The sequence below is a fragment of the Octopus sinensis genome, linkage group LG2, assembly GCF_006345805.1.
Source record: "Octopus sinensis linkage group LG2, ASM634580v1, whole genome shotgun sequence".
Taxonomy (NCBI): Eukaryota; Metazoa; Mollusca; class Cephalopoda; order Octopoda; family Octopodidae; genus Octopus; species Octopus sinensis.
The window spans coordinates 87,449,383-87,469,650 of NC_042998.1; the positions used below are offsets into that span (position 1 = coordinate 87,449,383).

The 20,268-nt window shown below is 34.6% G+C and overlaps 1 protein-coding gene and 1 non-coding gene across 2 annotated transcripts; both read left to right on the forward strand.

Annotated features, from left to right (window-relative positions):
- The first annotated feature begins 2,310 nt into the window (after positions 1–2,310).
- Positions 2,311–9,352, forward strand: LOC115230248 (40S ribosomal protein S26). The gene is given in 5 exon segments (XM_029800464.2): positions 2,311–2,454; positions 2,930–3,107; positions 6,546–6,682; positions 9,172–9,204; positions 9,206–9,352. Coding segments are annotated over 5 exon segments (384 nt in total). The 5' UTR covers positions 2,311–2,451; the 3' UTR covers positions 9,239–9,352.
- Positions 9,353–18,415: 9,063 nt separating this feature from the next.
- On the forward strand, positions 18,416–18,488 carry Trnar-acg. The gene has a single exon. It is a non-coding gene; the product is annotated as a tRNA-Arg (tRNA).
- Positions 18,489–20,268: the final 1,780 nt, after the last annotated feature.

Consider the following 20,268-nt stretch of genomic DNA (forward strand, 5'->3'; position numbering starts at 1 on the left):
AGCTTCCATGTACCAAATTCCCTTACAAGGTATTAATTGGCCCAACTCTTTAGAAGTAGACACTTACCCAAGGTGCTGTGCAATGGTACTGAACCTGAAACCACATGGTTGCAAACCAAGCTTCTGTACCTATGTGATTATTAATAATTTCTGTTGGCTCATATGTAAAGAAAACTTTTCAGATACCCACACTGAAAAGCTAAATACCATAATGATTGAGCTAAAACCAATGATTTCCTATACATGTATTTGCAATACAAAGAATACTGATCTACCCATTTTCTAGTAAGGTTGACTGAGCAAGTTGATAAATAAGCCTTATACAGACACATTTAATTTTCAAAATTTCTGATCTAAGCATCTATATAGGTTTTCAGTGGTATAGAATTTACAATGTAATTATTCTTTTTCATTCCAGGTGTCATTATATTAAACATTTGCAAAGAGAAACCATGCCATACACATAAAATTCAGCAGAACTCAGATTTTCGAAAAGGTCGTATTGTTGGGCAATCTGAGGCTGGTCTTAGCCAGTGAAAATTTGCCAAAAATCTTCAAATTCCTCTTGCTACTCTTAATAGAATTGTAGTGCAATTCAAAAGCCAAGGAAAAGAATCAACAGATTCTTGTCCCGGCCGACTTGGGCCCTTGGAAAGAAAGCTTCATTGTTTGAAGAGAATTGTGGAAAACGAACCCCATTTGAAGGCTTCTGATATTGCAAAACAGCTAGAAGTTAGTCCAAGAATGTGTGCTACATATCTGCAAAAGCTTGGGTATTATGGACGAGAAGCCAAAAGGAAACCTCTCCTTCAACCAATTAATATCAAATAAAAGATTTTGAAAATTAAAGATGTCTATTTACTTCCTGCATGTCTGTGTATAATTGTTATGTGTGATAGTTTGAGCCTTCAGGTTAGCAATTTGACATTTATTGCTTTTATCATTGTAAATAAGCCAGTATATTTGACAAATTGATCAAAATCTAGGGCAAGAGATGAGCCAACTACTAGTGTTATGGTTTCAAAACTACAATTTCATTTCACTTGTTTTAATATATTCAGGAAAGGTCTTGACTTTTATATATAAAAAAATACAGTTCTGATCATGAGGAAAAAAGGCCAATACATCTATTAATGTTTATTGCCTCGTTCCAAAAAAAAGCAGCCTTGTTAAATGAATCAGTGATTAATGAATAATAGAATATGGGTTTTGTTACAAGACCCCTAAGTTGTACTGTCCACTGTGGACAGTCAGTGAGGTACACTTTTACTGTCCAAGCAGAATTTTGCTCTGATCACCAACCTGGGTTATCACAGATCAATTGATGATAAGCATAACACAGTTCACAATTAACATACTGAGTCATTCAAGTTCAGTAATGAATGAATCAGTGATAAACAAGGATATTGCTGAGTTACATCAACACTTACAAAGTTCTAAATTGATAAAATAGAAAATTAAAATATGGATTCTAAAGTTTGAATTACAAGGGTGGCATTTAGAAATGAGTTCATTTCTAAACATTTCTATTTTGTTGTTTCAACAAATGCATAATATATTGAGTACGATGTATATTAAGTAATTGTCTCAATGTTTCAGAAAATATGTTAGAGGCCAGAATAACACCAAAACATTCCTGGAGTTGTCATTGTACTTGAAAGCAAAAGGAAATTGCTGTTAGTGATTATTCTCCTCTAACTGCATATTTAGTTCTAGTCAACTTCTTAATGTTTTATATATTAAATATGCAATCTCTATCTCATCTAAAGATTTTGCATATCTTGCTAAAACAATTTCTTAAATAAGAACCAAAGGAACTTCCACATGGTTACTCAACTGGTTAGAAATAGCTGCCAATTCTCCTCAGTTTCACTCAACTATCTTATAAAAGGAAGAATAAATTAAATTATAAAAATAAACGGATGGTCACGTTTGGAATGTCTTTGAGCATAAGTCTTCTCGACCAGTGCAGGCCTGGTGCTAAACAACATTTATAAATATATTATTTACTGGATCAATTTTTTTCATATACTTTATCTAAAGAGTATAACTTTTGTCTTAGTTCTTAAGTAAAAAGGAAAATAACGTTTACATTCCCCGGAACTTTTTTTATAGATAACAAAATTCCTTTAACTCCGCTTAATATGCAGTAAATAAGTATTAAAGAGTTCTACTATCTAAGATAAATTATTTCCCTTACGTACCCGGACTACGTTCTAAAAATGTATTTATCCGCATAAAAAAATAACACTAAGTATTAAGTATTATATATTTGTTGAATTTCCTATTTTACGAATATTTAATGCAGTATAAAACATTTTATAGATTATTTATACGTTTCATTGAAAAAAATTAGGACATTCTCAAAATAATCAAAATCTTAAATTTGTCTGCTTTGTATTCATTCGCTTACGTCCTTTTCACGATCCTTTTCACTTTGGAAATATCAAGATGGTGAGTGCGTTATTTTTCTGTCCTTTTATTTCATCAAATTTTGACTTAAAACATTTAATAAACTTTAACAGTTGTTCGCTATATAAGTCGTTTAACATATCTAAGATGTTTACAGATACTTTAGGATTATTTTAGAAGAACTCTTTATATATTTATATAAATTCTTTACAAAATGGCTACAGCCGACTAACTAGATAAGAACACGTGGATCAGAACTGGGATTTTTTTTACTTAAACCATTAGTTTTTAATTGTTGATATTACAGTCATTTGTATGACTTATTAATGTACTTTTGGATTAATTAAATGCTAGTTGTTTTAATTACAATTAGTTTTTAAGGCTAATTCATTCATATTAGAATTCCATTTTGGTATATTTCATAACTATCTGTGCATTAGCGCTAATGGGTCTTCCGGGGTATAAATTTAGATTTCTAGATTTAGCTTGTTAATATAACGTGAAATTATAATTTCAGACTTCCAAAAGACGAAATAACGGACGAGGTAAGAAAGGACGTGGCCATGTGAAATACATCCGTTGCACTAATTGTGCACGATGTGTACCTAAAGATAAGGCCATCAAGAAATTTGTTATAAGAAATATTGTTGAAGCAGCTGCAGTCAGAGATATCTCAGATGCTAGTGTCTATGAAGGTTTGTAAATACTTTTTCTCTTTAATTTAATATTTAATTTGTATATATGATCAAACAACCTCCTATCGTATAGATCGTTAGACTACTATAGTGTGCGTTAAATTTGTGATTGTAATGAATTTATATAAAATAATAGGTGTAGTTTTCCGATATAAATTGGTTAATAAGTTCATGACAGGTTATTTACAAACGAAAAGTTTATAATGATAAAATATTAAGATAACTTAAAAAGACGGGGCATCAGGAAATATAAAATTTTATTTACTCCTTACATGTAGTGATCTCTATTCAAACTTGTTTTTAGAAGTTGTCGTTAATCGTTAATACTATGTATTTTACAATCTTTAACTCTTATTATCCGAATCATATTTCTTATATTGAAAATACGTATCATGCTACTTTGTTTTGTTTGTAAATGCGATACTTGTGCTACTGTAGCTTTAAAGTTATAAATGGTAGAAGTTTAGAGTAGCCGTCCCTCGAAGTTCCGTATCTCAATAGAAGCCTGTATTTTAAACTTTTCTCTAGGTATTACATGATGGTTGTAAATAAGCATCATCGTCATACAACTGTTGTGTGACTATGAGGAAATATTACCTTGATTAGAAACAGTTGGCGATAGGGTGTCCAGTCGTAAATAATCTGCTCCACAAATTGCATGGAAAAGTGGATGCTAATGATGCTGTTATTCGCAAAACATTTTACTTTTACAATAAAATGTTTCGACTCTGATTAAACAGTCCTATTTACAGTTAACCATTTTTCTGAATTATCTGGGATGACATTAGGAAAATCATGCCAGAACCGGCATTACAGCTTGATGCAGTCCTTGAATTCTGTTTGAAGATGTTTTCTTTGTCTTGTTGAAAGCTTACATATAATGATTAGCATTCCTACATATTATAAAATGAATTTACATTTATTAGGTGTGCTTGGAGCATAACTTGAGGTACTAATCCATGACTTTTATACAATGAAATGAAGTATCAATTATATTGTGTATAGTTTTTTTTTTCTTTTGAATTGGAGGGTGTTATATATCAACAATCCAATCCCTTACTCTCTCTCAACCAAGTGTAATGGACTGGTGGCTGTTTTCTTGACATTTAATACTGTAGAGTTATATTAATAATGTAAAATGTAATCAGAAGCTAGTAATACATCATTGAGTAGTGGTATGATCATTAATATCTATCACCTCATATACGTATATGCAAAAACATTAGGAAATTGCTCTTATTTTAACCCTTTAGCATTTAGATTATTCTGTCAAATGCAATGCTTGAATTAATCGTGCATTATCTTATAGCTTCAAGATTTCAATAATGATATTGTAAGTTAGGTGTGATAAACCAGATCTGGCTTGTTTGAAAATAAAACGGATAGGACATTGGGGCTGGGTACAGTGGGTTTAAATGTTAAAGGTTCTGTTAGGATATTTAAGAATGTATCATCTTGTTATTTTGACCACTTCATTTGAGTTCTTTACAAGAAGCATGGGATGTAATCGGTTTTTAAAACTACTAAAATCAGATAAGAGATTCAAATTTCTCTTCAATCAGTCTTGGATTTTTAGCTAGGGAAAGAGGACAGCAAAATATTTTTGAATGGTGAGCTTTCAATTTCTGTCTACCAAATCCACTTACATCAAAAGGGCCTCTTGCTCAGAGTAAAAGCTAGACTGTGACGCGTGTGTACGAACAGCCATACATGGCAGTGAAACATGGGCTGTAACTGCTGAGGACATGCGTGAGCTTGCAAGGAATGGAGCCAGTATACTCTGCTGGATGTGTAATGTCTGTGCATACACAACAGTGTAAGCGCCCTGAGAGGAAAGTTGGATATAAGAAGCATCATATGTGGTGTGCAAGAGAGACGACTGTGCTAGTGTGATCATGTGTTGCAAATGAATGAGGACAGCTGTATAAAAAAAGCGTCACACCCTAACAGTTGAGGAAACCTGGGATGAGGTGGTGAGGCACAACCATCGAACATTGGGCCTCACCAAAGCAATGACTAGTGATGGAGACCTTTCGAGATACGCTGTGCTTGAGAAGATCCGACAATCCAAATGAGACCATGGCCTATGCCAGTGGGTGTAACCAGCCCATGTATGGATACCCCTCATTTACTGGACAATAAATTTTGCTTGTGAAGACATTGAGACAAGTGAAATCAAAATCGCTGATAAGGCCAATGACAGTTCCACCTGATTGGTACTTGTGCCAGTGGAACGTTAAAAGCACATGCGAACATGGGGTGTAACTGGCCCACTTATGAGTACACCTCATTCGTAGGACAATGTGCTTTGCTTTCAAAGACCTATTGAGGCAAGTGTAAACAAATCAAAATCGCTGATGTGGCCAATGACAGTACCACCTGATTGGCACTCATGCCAATGGAACGTTAAAAGCACATCCGAGAGTGATTTTTGGCACATGAAAAACAGCATTCGAGCGTAATTGTTGCCAGTGCCGGTGGCATGTAAAAGCACCCACTACACTCTCGGAGTGGTTGGCATTGGGGAGGGCATCCAGCTGTAGAAACTTTGCCAGATCAGATTGAGCTGGTGCAGGCTCTGGCTCACCAGTCCAGCCCATACCAGCATGAAAAACGGTAATGATGAGGGTTTGGTTATCCAGTGAATATATACAGTGACACTGCCTTGCTGTGGGACTGAACCCAAAATCATGTAACTTTTTAAGTGCTACTCATTTTTTCTTCGCTAACAGGTGTATTTTATTTACGTGAAACTCTTCCGGTTCTTCTATTACTCTAATAGATAGCCTGTTTGCTGTAAGCCTACAAAATTCTTACCAAGATAATGGAATATAAGGTTTTCTAAATTAGATGATTCTTTAGTTGTTTCAGTCGTATGACTGCTGCCATGCTGGAGCACCACCTTTAGTTGAACAAATCGACCCCAGGATTTAGTCTTTGTAAGCCTAGTACTTATTGTATCAGTCTTTTTTGCCAAACCATTAAGTTACAGGGACATAAACATACCAACATCGGTTGTCAAGCAATGGTGAGGGGACAAACACAGACATATATATATATATATATATATATATATATATATATTATATATATATATATATATATATATATATATACGACAGGCTTCTTTCAGTTTCTGTCTACCAAATCCACTTACAAGATTTTGGTCGGCCCAAGGCTATAGTAGAAGACACTTGCCCAAGTTGACATACAGTGGTACTGAACCTGGAGTCCTGTGGTTGGGAAGCAAGCTTCTAACCACACAGCTACTCCTGCACCTAAATTAGATGATGTCAACTTTTTCAAACAAACTTAATTCCTGTATGTATTGAGTTGGCTTTTCTCGTGAGTTTTATCTGCTATGTTGTAATGCAATTGATTTTGTATGTTTACATTTCCTGATTGAATACTAACTATTATTGAACATTTCTTTTACAGTGTATGCTCTCCCTAAATTATATGCAAAACTGCTCTACTGTGTATCATGTGCTATCCATTCAAAGATAGTTAGAAATCGTTCTCGAGAGGCCCGCAAAGATCGTACGCCACCTATTCGGTTCAGACCTATGCGCGGTGTAAGTATTCAGTTTTTGTTGCCATGTATTGGGTATTGTGCTGTTTGCTGCTACTTTTTATTTATGTCAAAATGATATTGCAGTATGTCATCTAAATAGGTTGTGGTGAGAATGTATGAAAGACATGTTTGTAGGATAAGAAATTTCAGTCAATCAAAAGCAGTCAATCTTGATTATGCTGAAGTCAGGACTGCCATGTTCTCTCAATGTATTGAAGCATTCAAATCTCTCTCAAGTCATACCCTTAAATATGAGTGAGCCAACATGGGAGACCTAATGGTAGCTGTATATTATAGAAATAGCAGCCAAATTTCTTGATGATAGGTATTTTGATTTACTAATTTCACTTGGATGAGAGCTGATCTATGATTAAACAATAATAAGGTATCTATACCTGTGTGTGTATATATATATATATATACATGCCAAAAGTTTACTTATGTTTTGATTATATGCTAAGAATTGATATCATTTCAACTATATGGGGCAGAATCTCGTCAGGGTTTTATGATCTTAGGTTAGCATATCTATTGAAAGGATACAGACGAATTCGTCTGCATCCTTTCCATAGATATGCTAACCTTTGTTCCATAAGATCATAAAACCCTGATGAGATTCTGTCCCTTATAGTTGAAAATGATACCAATTCTTAGCATATTATTTCAATCAATCAAATGCAGCATTACTATAATTCTCTACTATATGCACAAGGTCTGAAATTAGTTGGGGGTGGGTGGGGGGCAGTCAATTACATCAATTCCGAAAAGCAAAGTCAACCTTGGTGGAATTCCAAACTCAGAACATAGCAATGGGTGGAATACCACTAAGCATTTCATCCAGTGTGCTAACAATTGTGCCAGATCCCTGCCTTGATATGTATTCCTATAATAATTGCTAACATATTACTGAGACTTTCTCTTTGTATGATGGTGATTAGATGTGGTTGTTCTGATGATGTTGCAATACTGCCACTAAACCTTCACCATAGCCTCAACATAGTTGTGTAAAATACTCCAGGTCAATCGTCATCTGGCAGTAATTTGAGAGATCTTTCTAGCAAGTTGAACACAAGATCTTACTAAGGCACATAGAAAGCTGGCTAAAGTATAGTGGCCATGCTATGATGGTTTATGATATTCTTCAAAATTTTGGTATAAGACAAGCAATCTTGAGGTTCTTGATTATCAACCTTTGTCTCAGCAGATACTTTATCAATTCTGAGAGGTTGAAAAGCAAAGTTGACCGTGGCAGGATTTTGAATTCAGAACATAAAGAGCGGGAAGAAATGCTGCAAAGCATTTCATCTTAGGCTAACATTTCTTCCAGCTCACTACTTGTAATGGCTTATAATAATATGTTGGTGCTGATTTTCTGATGAATCACTAATTGCAAATCTACGCTAGTTAACTTGAATAAATAAAGTTTAGTTTTATTCTTGATGTCATTTGAAGATCTTTAATCTGAGGATTACTTTAAAAGTGTGAAATATAAGATTTGTTCTTAAAAATTCTTTTTCCTACAATCAGTCCTCTGTATAACAAATGTAATATGATCATTACTCATAGTTCCCTGCTGACATGGTTATCACTCATGTTACTAATTGTAATGTATTTCTTTGCTCTTACAATTAATCTTATTTTGTATGTTTCCTATGTGTTTGTTAATGACCATTGCTGTGCTGGTTTATAATATTCCTCAGCTTTTATTATACTTGGTTTATTTTCAATTCATACTTGTTGAGTTTAAATTAATATCTTAATTCATTTAGTTTAGACCAGTTGTTGTCAACCATTTTTTTTTATCTAAGGACCCCTTTGATTACTGTTTTAATGTGGTGAACCCTCATAACCACTGTGTTTAAAAACTAGTTTTATAGTAACTTCTTTCAAAATTCCTATTCTGTTATTCACTTCTGTAGGTTGAACTTTGTAAAATGTTGAAGACACATAGCTGTTTTTCAGGGACCTTTGAAATATTGTGGATCCCCAATTTACTATTTTGTTGCGTGGACTCCAGTTGAAAACCACTGATCTAGGCAGTGCTGAAATGTATTTGGTAGCATTAAGACTTCCATTATTGCATGTTACCTTGTGGCAATTTCCATAATACAATCTCTTTTGAGACAAGCAAATATCTTTAAATATAGTGTGACTTCTTCAGTCACTTTTCATGTATTAAAATGTTTTATGGTCTGCAAGTGCAGGAGTGTTTTTTGTAATAAAATAAAGGATTTGAAGTTTGGTTGGAGCAATATGGTCAAAATTAAAATTTTTACTGCATTATATATTGACCCTTAAGGTTTGATTTTTCAGTTTGTTTCAGAATGGACTTTAATCTCTGATATTGCTGTGTAGGGGGGATGGGAGTTGATTAGTTAACATTTAGTAAATTGTGTGAAAAAGCTTAGCTTAATATTAAGTTGTTTTAAAGATGTTTAAAACATTGTATTTAATAGTTAATTTATAATGCTCTCTCTTTTTTCTTTACAGGAAGGTGGACAGAACGCCAGACCAGGACAAGCCAAATAAATTGTCGAACATGTCATCTAGGAAATAAAGCAGATTTTGTCTATACTGTAATTTGTACTTTTTGGTTTGCTTTTACCCCTAAGTATTTCTGAATTCAGGAGTATCTGTTATTTTCCTTTCCATTATAAACTTATTCATCCTTCCCAGATACCTTGTGACCTGTCTGGCATAAAGCCATCTTACCCAGTTTTTCTCATCTTGCAACTTACTTGGTAATTTCACTAGTGTTGGTATTACAAAAAATGCCAAAACAGATATCAGAGACCAGTGCAGTCCTGTGACTCGGATCCTCTCAAACCATCCAACCCAATCTCATGGAAGACAATGTGACAATGGGTGTTAAATGATGATGGTGTGCATTGTACGTTTCATTTCTGATGAGTCAGTTCTAGTATGTTTCTTTTATGTTCAACAAATTGAAAAACCATTTGCAGCTGATCAAAACAAAGCAGCCAAGTTTGGTTTCAAAACTATCTGCTTACCTTGACTTGAAACATTTCATCATTTTATGTCAGAACCTTTTAGGAAGTTAGTCTCTAAACACTATAGTAAAAAGAGATACTTATTTTCATAAACCTTACCTCATTTCTTGTATTTAAGTCTGGTTCATATGAGCTGTTGATGCATGTGTATGTTTCACATATGATTTCTGATGGAGATGTCAAATGTTGGTTATTTGCTGGATTCTGAAACATTTCTATAAATGATTTGTCAACTGATGAAAGAATTTAAATTAAGGTACAATATGGTTAGATTTCTTACATAAGAAGACTTAGTTTGCAATAACCTATGTTCTATTGCTTGTTCCTGTGTTGGCATTTTCTCATGGTTTACAACATTGAACTGCTGGTCTTGTTTATGTGGGACTCACATGTCTCGATCAAGAGATATCATTATGATATTTGCACACACACACGAGCACATTATTCAACAGTTTTCAGTCAGTATGGTTTTCATCTACCAAATCTCATTTGTGATGCATTGGTCGATCCAGACCCCGTAGTGCAATGGTCCTCAACAATGTTTTGCCTATGGACCCTTTTGATTCTTATTCTACACTGGTGAACCTCCATAGCTACTCATAATTTTTTCTTTTTTATGCTGTTATATTTTCATCATCATATCAAGACTTGAACCAAAACAATCATTTTAAATATTTTGTGTATTGTAGAAGTATAACCAATTTATTGTACTTAAATTTTAACAAAATCTTATGGATCCTGGTTGGGAGTCACTGATGTCATGGAATGAACTAAATAGCAGGTGGTTGCAAAGTGTTCTGGCGTGTATGGACCTTTCTGGAAAGAAACAATTGAATTTATCTCCCTTACTTTCAGAAATTATATTAGCCTAATTGACACAAAGCCAACCATTATGATTAATTTTAAATTGTGGCATTGTAAGTATCACGTTTATAAAGGAAAGACGTTCAGGAGTCGATTCATTCAGTTATAATTCGTGGCAGTTTCCCAACATGGCCGTGATGTACTATTGGCCATTGGTCTAACTCTTTATATTAACTTGTATTACATCTCTTTGCTGTTAAGTTATCGTCACCATCTATTTTCCGGTTAGACCGTAGCCCGAGTAGAAATTGAAGAACGATCCTATCGTGTATATGTATCAAATAAAGGAAAGAGTTGTATCCCTTTACATCGTATTAAAAGTTATTTAAAAACGCTGTGGCTTAATAAAATCTGCTCTCAAGTCTGCAATCCAATAATGAATGAGCCTGAAATTTTGGAGTAGGGGGCTAGTAGATTTCATTGATCTCAGCGTAAAGACGTACGAACTGCCGCTAAGCATGGTATCTCTCTTTTACATGTTTCAGTCATTTGACTGTGGCCATGCTGGAGCACTGCCTTTAGTCGAGCAAATCGACCCCGTGACTTATTCTTTGTAAGCCCAGTACTTATTCCATCATGTCTCTTTTGCCAAACTGTAAAGTGATGGGGACGTAAACACACCAGCATCGGTTGTCAAGCAACGCTAGGGGGACAAACACATACATACACACACATATATATATATATATACGACAGGCTTCTTTCAGTTTCCGTCTACCAAATCCACTCACAAGGCATTGGTTGGCCTGGGGCTATAGCAGAAGACACTTGCCCAAGATGCCACGCAGTGGAACTGAACCCGGAACCACAGCCACTCCTGCGCTTATGCGAACGATTCTACCAGATTGCTTCCTTAATAGTCATAAACAGCTAATATCTTTTTGGGGGGTCAAAATTGTATATTCGTGACAGTTCAAAGTAACATTTACAAAGGCAAATGTAACGTTCTCAACTTGTGTTGAACACGTTAATATGTTTTGAGACTTGAATTTCAGGATGCGGGGGGTGAAGCTTGACCAGGCAATACCAAAATATTGATATATTCCAGGTTCAGCAGTATATTAATGATTCTGTCCTTAATAGTAAAACTAATACAAATGGAAGATATTCCAGTTAGAGTTAGCCATGTTTGATTTCAGAACCGATTCCAGCTTCAGATTGAAGTGCTTAATCATGCAAGTAACTGCAGGCGTAATAGGTGGTCATGTGCAACCTAGATGTGTCAGCTTGTTGGATTCGATGTCTTTTAACTGTTAGACAGAATTATTCAATCCACTGTTAAATCGATTCTGCAGTGCTATCATTCAGCGGCGTGGTTTCAAGTGACTGGTGAATTAATGCCAGCCAACAATTGTGAGAAGGAAGTACAGGTCGGAAGATGTCATTGGATGTGTTTGAAAATGTGCATCAGGTGTCATGAGAATGTTTAATGAATTAAATAATATAGAGAAAACTTAGTTGAGATTTGAATCAGTTTTCAAATTTTCCCAGTCTAGAATTACGACTCGGTATATTTCCACAAAATGAATATGGTTTGACCAATCAGTACTTGCTGACCTATTTATTGCTAAAACATCAACTTCAAAGGAATTATGCAAGTCTTCCTGCTAAACGCTTTCTAGATTAGAACCTTCGGTGCTGATAATTATCTAAAGACCCAAAGAATCGGCTTAGAGCGGCGCTATCTCTCGATATTTTCTCACATAGTCCAGCAAATTTAACCTAACCATAGAGCAACTTCAGGATATGGACGAAAGTTTCTTTTTCCCGTCTGATTGTCACTTAGCTCGCTTATCTTTCTAGTCAAGCCTTAACTAGTGTCGATCAGCAAAAATATTCCTTATATGTAATGATTCATGTCCTTTACCACTTTGCACACAATATCAATTTATTGAATGTACACATAGTGTGATGCTAAAATAAAATATCTGGAAACTCAAACATACAAGTCATCCAAATATATGTGAACAAAAGAGACCAAGGATGACATCGATGAAATGCTAAAACGTCCGAGCTGCGTTACAGTGTCCAATAGTGGAAAGGTTGTAAAAATAGGAGATTTAGGCATGTTCTGGGGTTCTATAACAATTTGGTTTGGGGATCAAGCTAGATAAATCTTTTTAGCAATCTGAATGTAGTGAAGAGAAGAAAAGGAGAAAGATCAATTGCTGCTAATAATTCCGAGCAACAGCTTGTGGCTGAATTGCCATTTAGCGACCTTCTGACGATCAGTTGTAAGGGATTTGGTTTTGCAGATACATTGGTTCATGAAACTCAAAATGATGACTAACAAGTTTCTTACCGCATTGCTGTTGAGTAAGGGACAAACAATACTTGGATCCAAGTGAAGGAGGGCACTTCACCGAGATGAAGATGGTTTAATGAAAACGGAACTGACAGAGGATACCCGTGTGTTAGTACCTCGTATTATAAGATAGGCAATAAATCAATAAGCCGTTGATGTTGACGAATCCAAACTACCGAATAAAATTTGCTATGAGTATTGGTGTTAGCATGTCAGCGACGGTAAAAATCTATCGAAAATATACTCCAAGGATCGAGGTCAAAAAAGAGAGTTCCCCTGGTGCATGAAGGCCATCCTAGAATTCATCATCCCTCATAGAGGCCGCATTGAACAAATTATTTTCCTTTTTTCAGTTATTTTATCTCCTAATCTAACAAAAGAAAGACAGGTGCGTATAAAATCGAAAGCATGACTTTTCAAATATTTTATTTAAGTAAGGAGGTAATTTTATACAAATAATAAGTAAATGTTTAATATCGAAAGCAAGACATTTTCAAATATTTTATTTAGCCAAGTAGGTACGTTTTATACAAATTAATGACTTCTTTGAATTTGCTTTTTTTAAGAAAGCATTTGATATGTTGTGATCCTTAATTTCAACTGGTCTTCCAAATGTTCATCTATCAATTGCGTTCTCAGTGAATTCTTGATTTGCGTCAAGTACGAGAATATGGATTCACAACAGTATGTGGAAGAAATGCAGGAAATTAGTCGGCGTGCATGTTCACAAAAACGAAGATATTCTACCGCATTTTTCCTCTTGTCAAACAGAGATTTCAGGATATTATCTTCAGACATTTCAATAAGCTCCATTTGTAACTCTTCGGAAACCTCTGATACATCAGCTAAGTGAGGCTGAAAAGCGAATTTCAGAGTGATGTCATGTTTTCCAAAATCACTGAATCTTTTTATTATATTCTATTAATGAGTCTAAAACTGACTCGTATTCTTCAAAAGATTCATAGATATCTTCTTCCTTTTCACTCTTTACCTTCGTAAGCTGAGGAAAGTTTTGACTGAGCCAAAAGGAACTCGCAAAATGACAATTTTTTTCGAAATGCCCAACTTTTTTGCCACATATAAATATATTTATTCTTGTCTTGCAACGAAATGGTTAACTCATTTTGTTTTGACATCACATCACATTAAAATGCAACATCTCTGTAAAAATTTGGATCTGATAAATCACAATGTTTGTTGTCTTTGAAAAAGTCAATTCTTTGCCTTCGTAAAGACAAAATTTTGACCAATACTTTCACTTGCGACAACCAGCATACTTTTGAGTGATAAGACAAATCCACATTAATAATTTTGTCATCCATCATCAGCATGTCTCGAAATTAACGATGCCTCAGAGCATTTGCTTGAATATAGTTTACAATACTTATAACGTTCTGCAAAGTGTCATTTAAAATGACAGATTTTGCACAGAGATTTTGCTGATATAAAATACAATGAAAAGAAATCAGTACATTTGGTTATTTGATTATGCTTTTAAGATGCGCAATAAACCCTTCATTTTCAGCCATTATAGTTGGAGCACCATCCATGCACGCACTTACCAAATTAGTAAAATTTAGTCCTACTTTATAATATTGCTCTTTGAAGTTGTTAAAAATATTTATTCCTTGCATACTTCCTTTAATGGTGCCTAAAGCAAATAATACTTCATATAATTGGAAATCATCAGTTATAGCACGAATAAAATACAATACTTGTGTGGAATCTGTCGATTCATCTAAAGCTATTGAGCAATATACATTTTCTTTTGGGATTATATTTTTCAATTACATTACAGGCCAATTCATTCTGTTGATCTGTATTAGTCCTTCTTGAAAGAGGCACCACTTTATATTTGTTAACTTTATCGGGATCTATACATCCTACCACTTCTAAAATACATTCCTTTATGAGTTCTGTATCACTGAAAGGCATACCATTTTTTTTCAAGCAAATATGCAACTTTATAGCTGGTTTCTGTCGTAGCATTCCCTAGATGCAACACAGATTGGAAAAATTGTCTTTGCTTTTGTTTTCCATCGCTCAATTTCTGCAATGTTATCTTTCGAAACTCACTCTCAAAGTTGGTATATTTATTGTCTTTATGAAGAGCATAATACTGCTGTGCATTGGATTTCTTAACCGTTACAATTTCAGTATCACAAAACAAGCAAGACATTTTGTGTCCACTATTTACAAAAAAATATTGCAATTCCCATTCTTCATTGAAGATGCTGTTTTCTTCTTTTAAAGTTCATTTTTTGACATAATTATGGGTTAAAAAGAAATGTATTTATTCTGAAAAGCCATAAAAAATAAAATTTTAATAATGAATTAGTAAACCCGTCTGCACACTGACCCAAATAAAACTGTCTTAGACAAGACACGATAAATTTGCATTCAAAACCATGTTTTTGGCTTTGACTTTAAGCAATTCTTACTACCATTTGAGACTGAACAACATCTAGATTAGCTATAATTTTTTTTCTGTAATTAGTCCTATTATTTTATCATTACCTAATTGTTGCAGAAATAACCTCAAATATCGACGGTTTCCAGTCTCACAAAATAATGACTATTGTTGAAGCTATGACCAAGATTCCAAGAACATAATTTCGGATTCTGATTGATAGTGTCTTGTCTAAGACCGTATTGTCTGAAACAGTGTGCAGCTGGCTTAGCAGAGTAGCAATGAATATGATCACTGTATCGCCTATCAAGTCTCAATGATAAAAAGCAAGTATGTAAAATTAACGCACGCACTGATGGATTTACGGTTTCAAATAAGGCTATATATAACTAACTCAGTTTCACAAAACAAGTCAGTAAGAAGTTGGCCACGACTACGCAATTACCAAGTAAAGTACCTAGCACGGATCACAATAAAAAGGTGGATGAAACAGGAACTCTTCGTGTATCATACGTGAAGTCACTTCCTCCCACTAAGCTAGTGTGGCTGACAAAGAAACATTGTCAAAAAAGAAAGAAAATACACCAATGGCCGCACTTGATAGCCTGGAAGGCCACAGGTTCCCCATCTGTGCCCTAGTGGCTTCAGGCATGTGGTACACTGGGACCTATTTTCTGCATCATATGCGTCTACTTAAGTAAGTCAGGGAAGGATCATTTAGCTAACATGGCAAGTTTGTTACAGAGGTGTCGGACTGAGTCACCAGCATTTATACAAAAGATGCAGATGGCAAAAGCAAAATTGTAGACATGTTGTTGGAAAACTCTGCTCTTCGATAGAAATTGGGAAAATTCAGGTTTAACGATAAGATTTATAACAGGAAGTCATGGCAAAAATTTGATGCTTCAATTTTCGGTCCACTAGCCATTTTCAACCACGAAGTATAGAACCCAGATTTTAAAGTGAGCGTTTTAATTATATGATTTTTTAGTTGTTGATGTGCTTTCCACTATTCGAAACTATTTATCAACTCTTTCTTGGGAATAGATTATCCTCATTCATGTGTCAAAGAACTGATAAGAAGCAACCGTAGAGAAATACAGTTTACTCGATTCGGTTTACATAGATTACCATCACAAAATGTGAAAGTAAATTGCAATAGAAACCAGAAGAGGCGAAAATGACATATCAAAATTTCGTAAAAAACAACAACAAAACAAAGAACTCTCTTATTTTGTTACATCAACACGTACCTAGAAACATGATACATTCTAGTGATGTGCTAAGTATTTCAGAAATAGCAGCTGAGGCACACTGTTCCCACTTATAATACCCAGCAAGGATCATAACTGAGAAAGCATGTCGATGTATGATAACAAACACAATTACATGGAAGCTGTACAGTTTATGGATTGTAGAGAAATAACCGACAGGAAGCGGTGGGAAGAACCATTTGACTCTACCAATAATAATAATAATAATAATTCAACTAACGTATATGTGGGTAAGAGACTTTCGTCACTTCCGGTTTCTATTGCAATTTGCTTTAAACTTTTTTTTTTATACTTTTATGACAATTTACGTTCCATTTTTATGATAGTAAACCGCATGTTAAACCCTCGACGTAGGAAGCTCTTCACAACGGACGCCCCGAGAAGATGGTGGCTCCCCAAAAAATGACTTTTAATTTCAGAGCATGGATCTTTTCCTTTTGAACGGCAGTTTTCAACACAATTTCTAGTTAACTAAACACTTTTAAACTTCGTATACTGGTAGAATGTGTCAAAATAAATTTTTATTTTCTCTTGGCTTTCTTGAGAAAAATGTAATTTGTAAGTTTAACGTAGTTTAATTTTTCGAATTTTAACCAATCAATTGCCTCTATTGAGCTAAAATCATTTGCTGCGTCTAAAACTGAGACAACATCCAGTCACTAACCCTAACCCTAAATTTTAGCCTTTCGTTTTTTTTTTCTTAATTGTTAAATTAATTCAATTGTTACTCGTGTGTCTAAAATTATTCGTTTTGTTTTTGTTTTGAGTTTTTGCTTTCGTTTTAGCCTTTCGTTTTTTTTTTTTCTTAATTGTTAAATTAATTTAAGGATAATAATTAAGAAAAAAAAAACGAGGCTAAAACGAAAGCAATGGAAAATAATTTTAATTGAACAACTTAGGAAAGAAACGAAAGGCTAAAACGAAAGAAAAAACTCAAAACAAAAACAAAACGAATAATTTTAGATACACGCGTAACAATTAAGAAAAAAAACGAAAGGCTAAATTTTAGGGTTAGGGTGAGGGTTAGGGTTAGTGACTGGATGTTGTCTCAGTTTTAGACGCAGCAAATGATTTTAGCTCAATAGAGGCAATTGATTGGTTAAAATTCGAAAAATTAAACTACGTTAAACTTACAAACTACATTTTTCTCAAGAAAGCCAAGAGAAAAAAAAAATTTATTTTGACACATTCTACCAGTATACGAAGTTTAAAAGTGTTTAGTTAACTAGAAATTGTGTTGAAAACTGCCGTTCAAAAGGAAAAGATCCTAGAGCATTGCTGTTCCGTTTGCCTGTGCGTGCACACACACATCTGACACTGCTTTAGACGTGTTTCCAAAACTTATTTTGCAAGCATGCATATAATTATTTCTACACAATAGGAAAGGCTTGTCACAAAGCGCACTAATTTTGATACTTACTGCCAACAGCTTGACCGAAACATTCTCATGCATCATTAATGTCACGTGTGTACAAACAATGGTAATTTGTAAACTTTAATTTACTAGAATGTTATTTTAACTCTGCACCTCAGTAAGCATTTTCGCAGGACCTTTCAGTGATGCAGTATAATTCTTGTAAGCATAATGAATATATATAGTTATATCTTGTAATCGGAAGCCACTGTGCGTTCTTTGGCAAGTTTAGAAGCATGAAAATGAGAATGAATAAAAGTGACATGGGTAGCAAAGATGAGTAATTTCCAGTATCATAATTATTTAATTCACGTTAATAAAAATGAAATACAGTATTCTACATAATTTGACAATTCTATAACAAATTTTAAATGTAGTTATAAAAATATAATCTTTGATAGTATTGAGAAATTCATAAACAATATACTACATAATATAGGGTGAATTTCTCGACTAGGGCTCGTGGCGCAATGGATAACGCGTCTGACTACGGATCAGAAGATTCCAGGTTCGAATCCTGGTGAGCTCGCAACTTGTTTTGCATTTACGCTTAATAATTTTTATATTTTGAAATTCACTCAATTGTGCGATTTGATTTCACTCTTTTCAATTAGTGAACTATGCTCATACAAATAAATTCAAATATATCAATCTCTATCATATTGGCTTCTGAAGAACAGAAAAATTTCTATCTATTAGAATCTTATTCGCGTACAGGATACACTGTGAGAGTACAAATCGATATCAGTTTTTAACTAGTTCTTAAATTAATGAACGCCAGAACAATAAAAAGCAAAATAGAATTAGAACAATTTGATCACAGTATGCAATAGACTATCAGATAACGCATGTACTTTGATGCATTAACGATGCAATGAACCTTCTGTCAAGATGGCTTGCGATGCTCCATTGATTCCGCCATGAAATTTTTGTCATTTTTTTTCCGAGTGCAGTTAAATTTAATTATCAATTAATGTTGTTGTTTTACAAAATTAAATTAGAAAATTGCACAAATCAGAGAACACAATTGAAAAAAAATTAAAAATAAAAGAGAGGAAGAAAATAAGACCCCCCACCACCAAAGAAAATCATTTACCACAAAGTTGGGGGCGCTGGGAAATCTCTCTAATGACTATTGAGGCACGCTTGCAGCGTTGCCGCGGGTGATGGCGAGGCTGATGCGTTGGAACAGCCAAGTGCCCTCACGAGCTGCACCAGTTACCTCCGCTAGGCGAGTTGCCAGTGAAGACAGGAATCTTGCAGTTAGTGGTCCGACCCCACCAAACGTCTCGAACACCACAGATCGCGGTATTTCAGGATTTTTTTTGTCATTAGTTCCAGATAGAATGGTGAAGTAGAAAGTCGTTTTAGTTTATGCATATCCTGAAAGGATTTGTAGCATATGGAAAACTTTATCCACGGAATGCAAAACTGTGACGCTAGTCCGTCTCATCGAGGTTTTACATTTTCCTTCCCAGTGCTTGCACTTCACTATAATTAATGTCGGTTTGTGTCAATTAGGTGCAATACACATTGGAGCATATCTTCCCCTTCTGTCTTTTCCACTAATGCTTACTATGTCTCTCTTATACAAACATGCAGACATACAGATACATCATTAACTGTCGCTCACACATACAAACTACCATTTTGCTTTTGTTCAATCAGAATTATCACTTTTGATTTTAGCGCTGATTGGAATGTTCTAAATGTCACATGACCCGTTTACACGAACAGTATCGAAAACTGGCTAAATTACCGTTTCTGTTGGTTATTTTCAGCCAATCGAATCATTTCCTTTTTGGAGTGTTCGTTTTTCGGTCCTCATTTTCCTAACAGGGAGAGTTAATTCAAAAGTTCTGAGAAAATGCTACCTGACCTCGCGTATCAAGAAATATTGAACACAAACATTCATTAATGTCTGTCACACATTGTAAGCTGAGAGCGTTTCACAGATGAATTTGTTCTTCCGTACGCACATATGGACTCGTAATACGTTGACCCAGAATGCAAGAATGCCAAGGAAGAACATATGCAGTATACCAGTACGCACTGTATTTATAAATGTACTTTAAATGAAGAAGCGTATGATAATTTACCGCATCATAATTTGCTCGAGTGTTGTAATACACAGAAAGTTTGCAGAATATAAATTGTCTGAAAATGCACAGAGCACTTCCAGCATAATAAATTAATATGTTAACAGAAGTGTTCACGGATCTTTACCTTTTGACCTTCAGATTTGAAAAATAATTTTTGTATCTAAACACTTTCAAACTTCGGACACTGGTAGAATGTGTCATATAAAA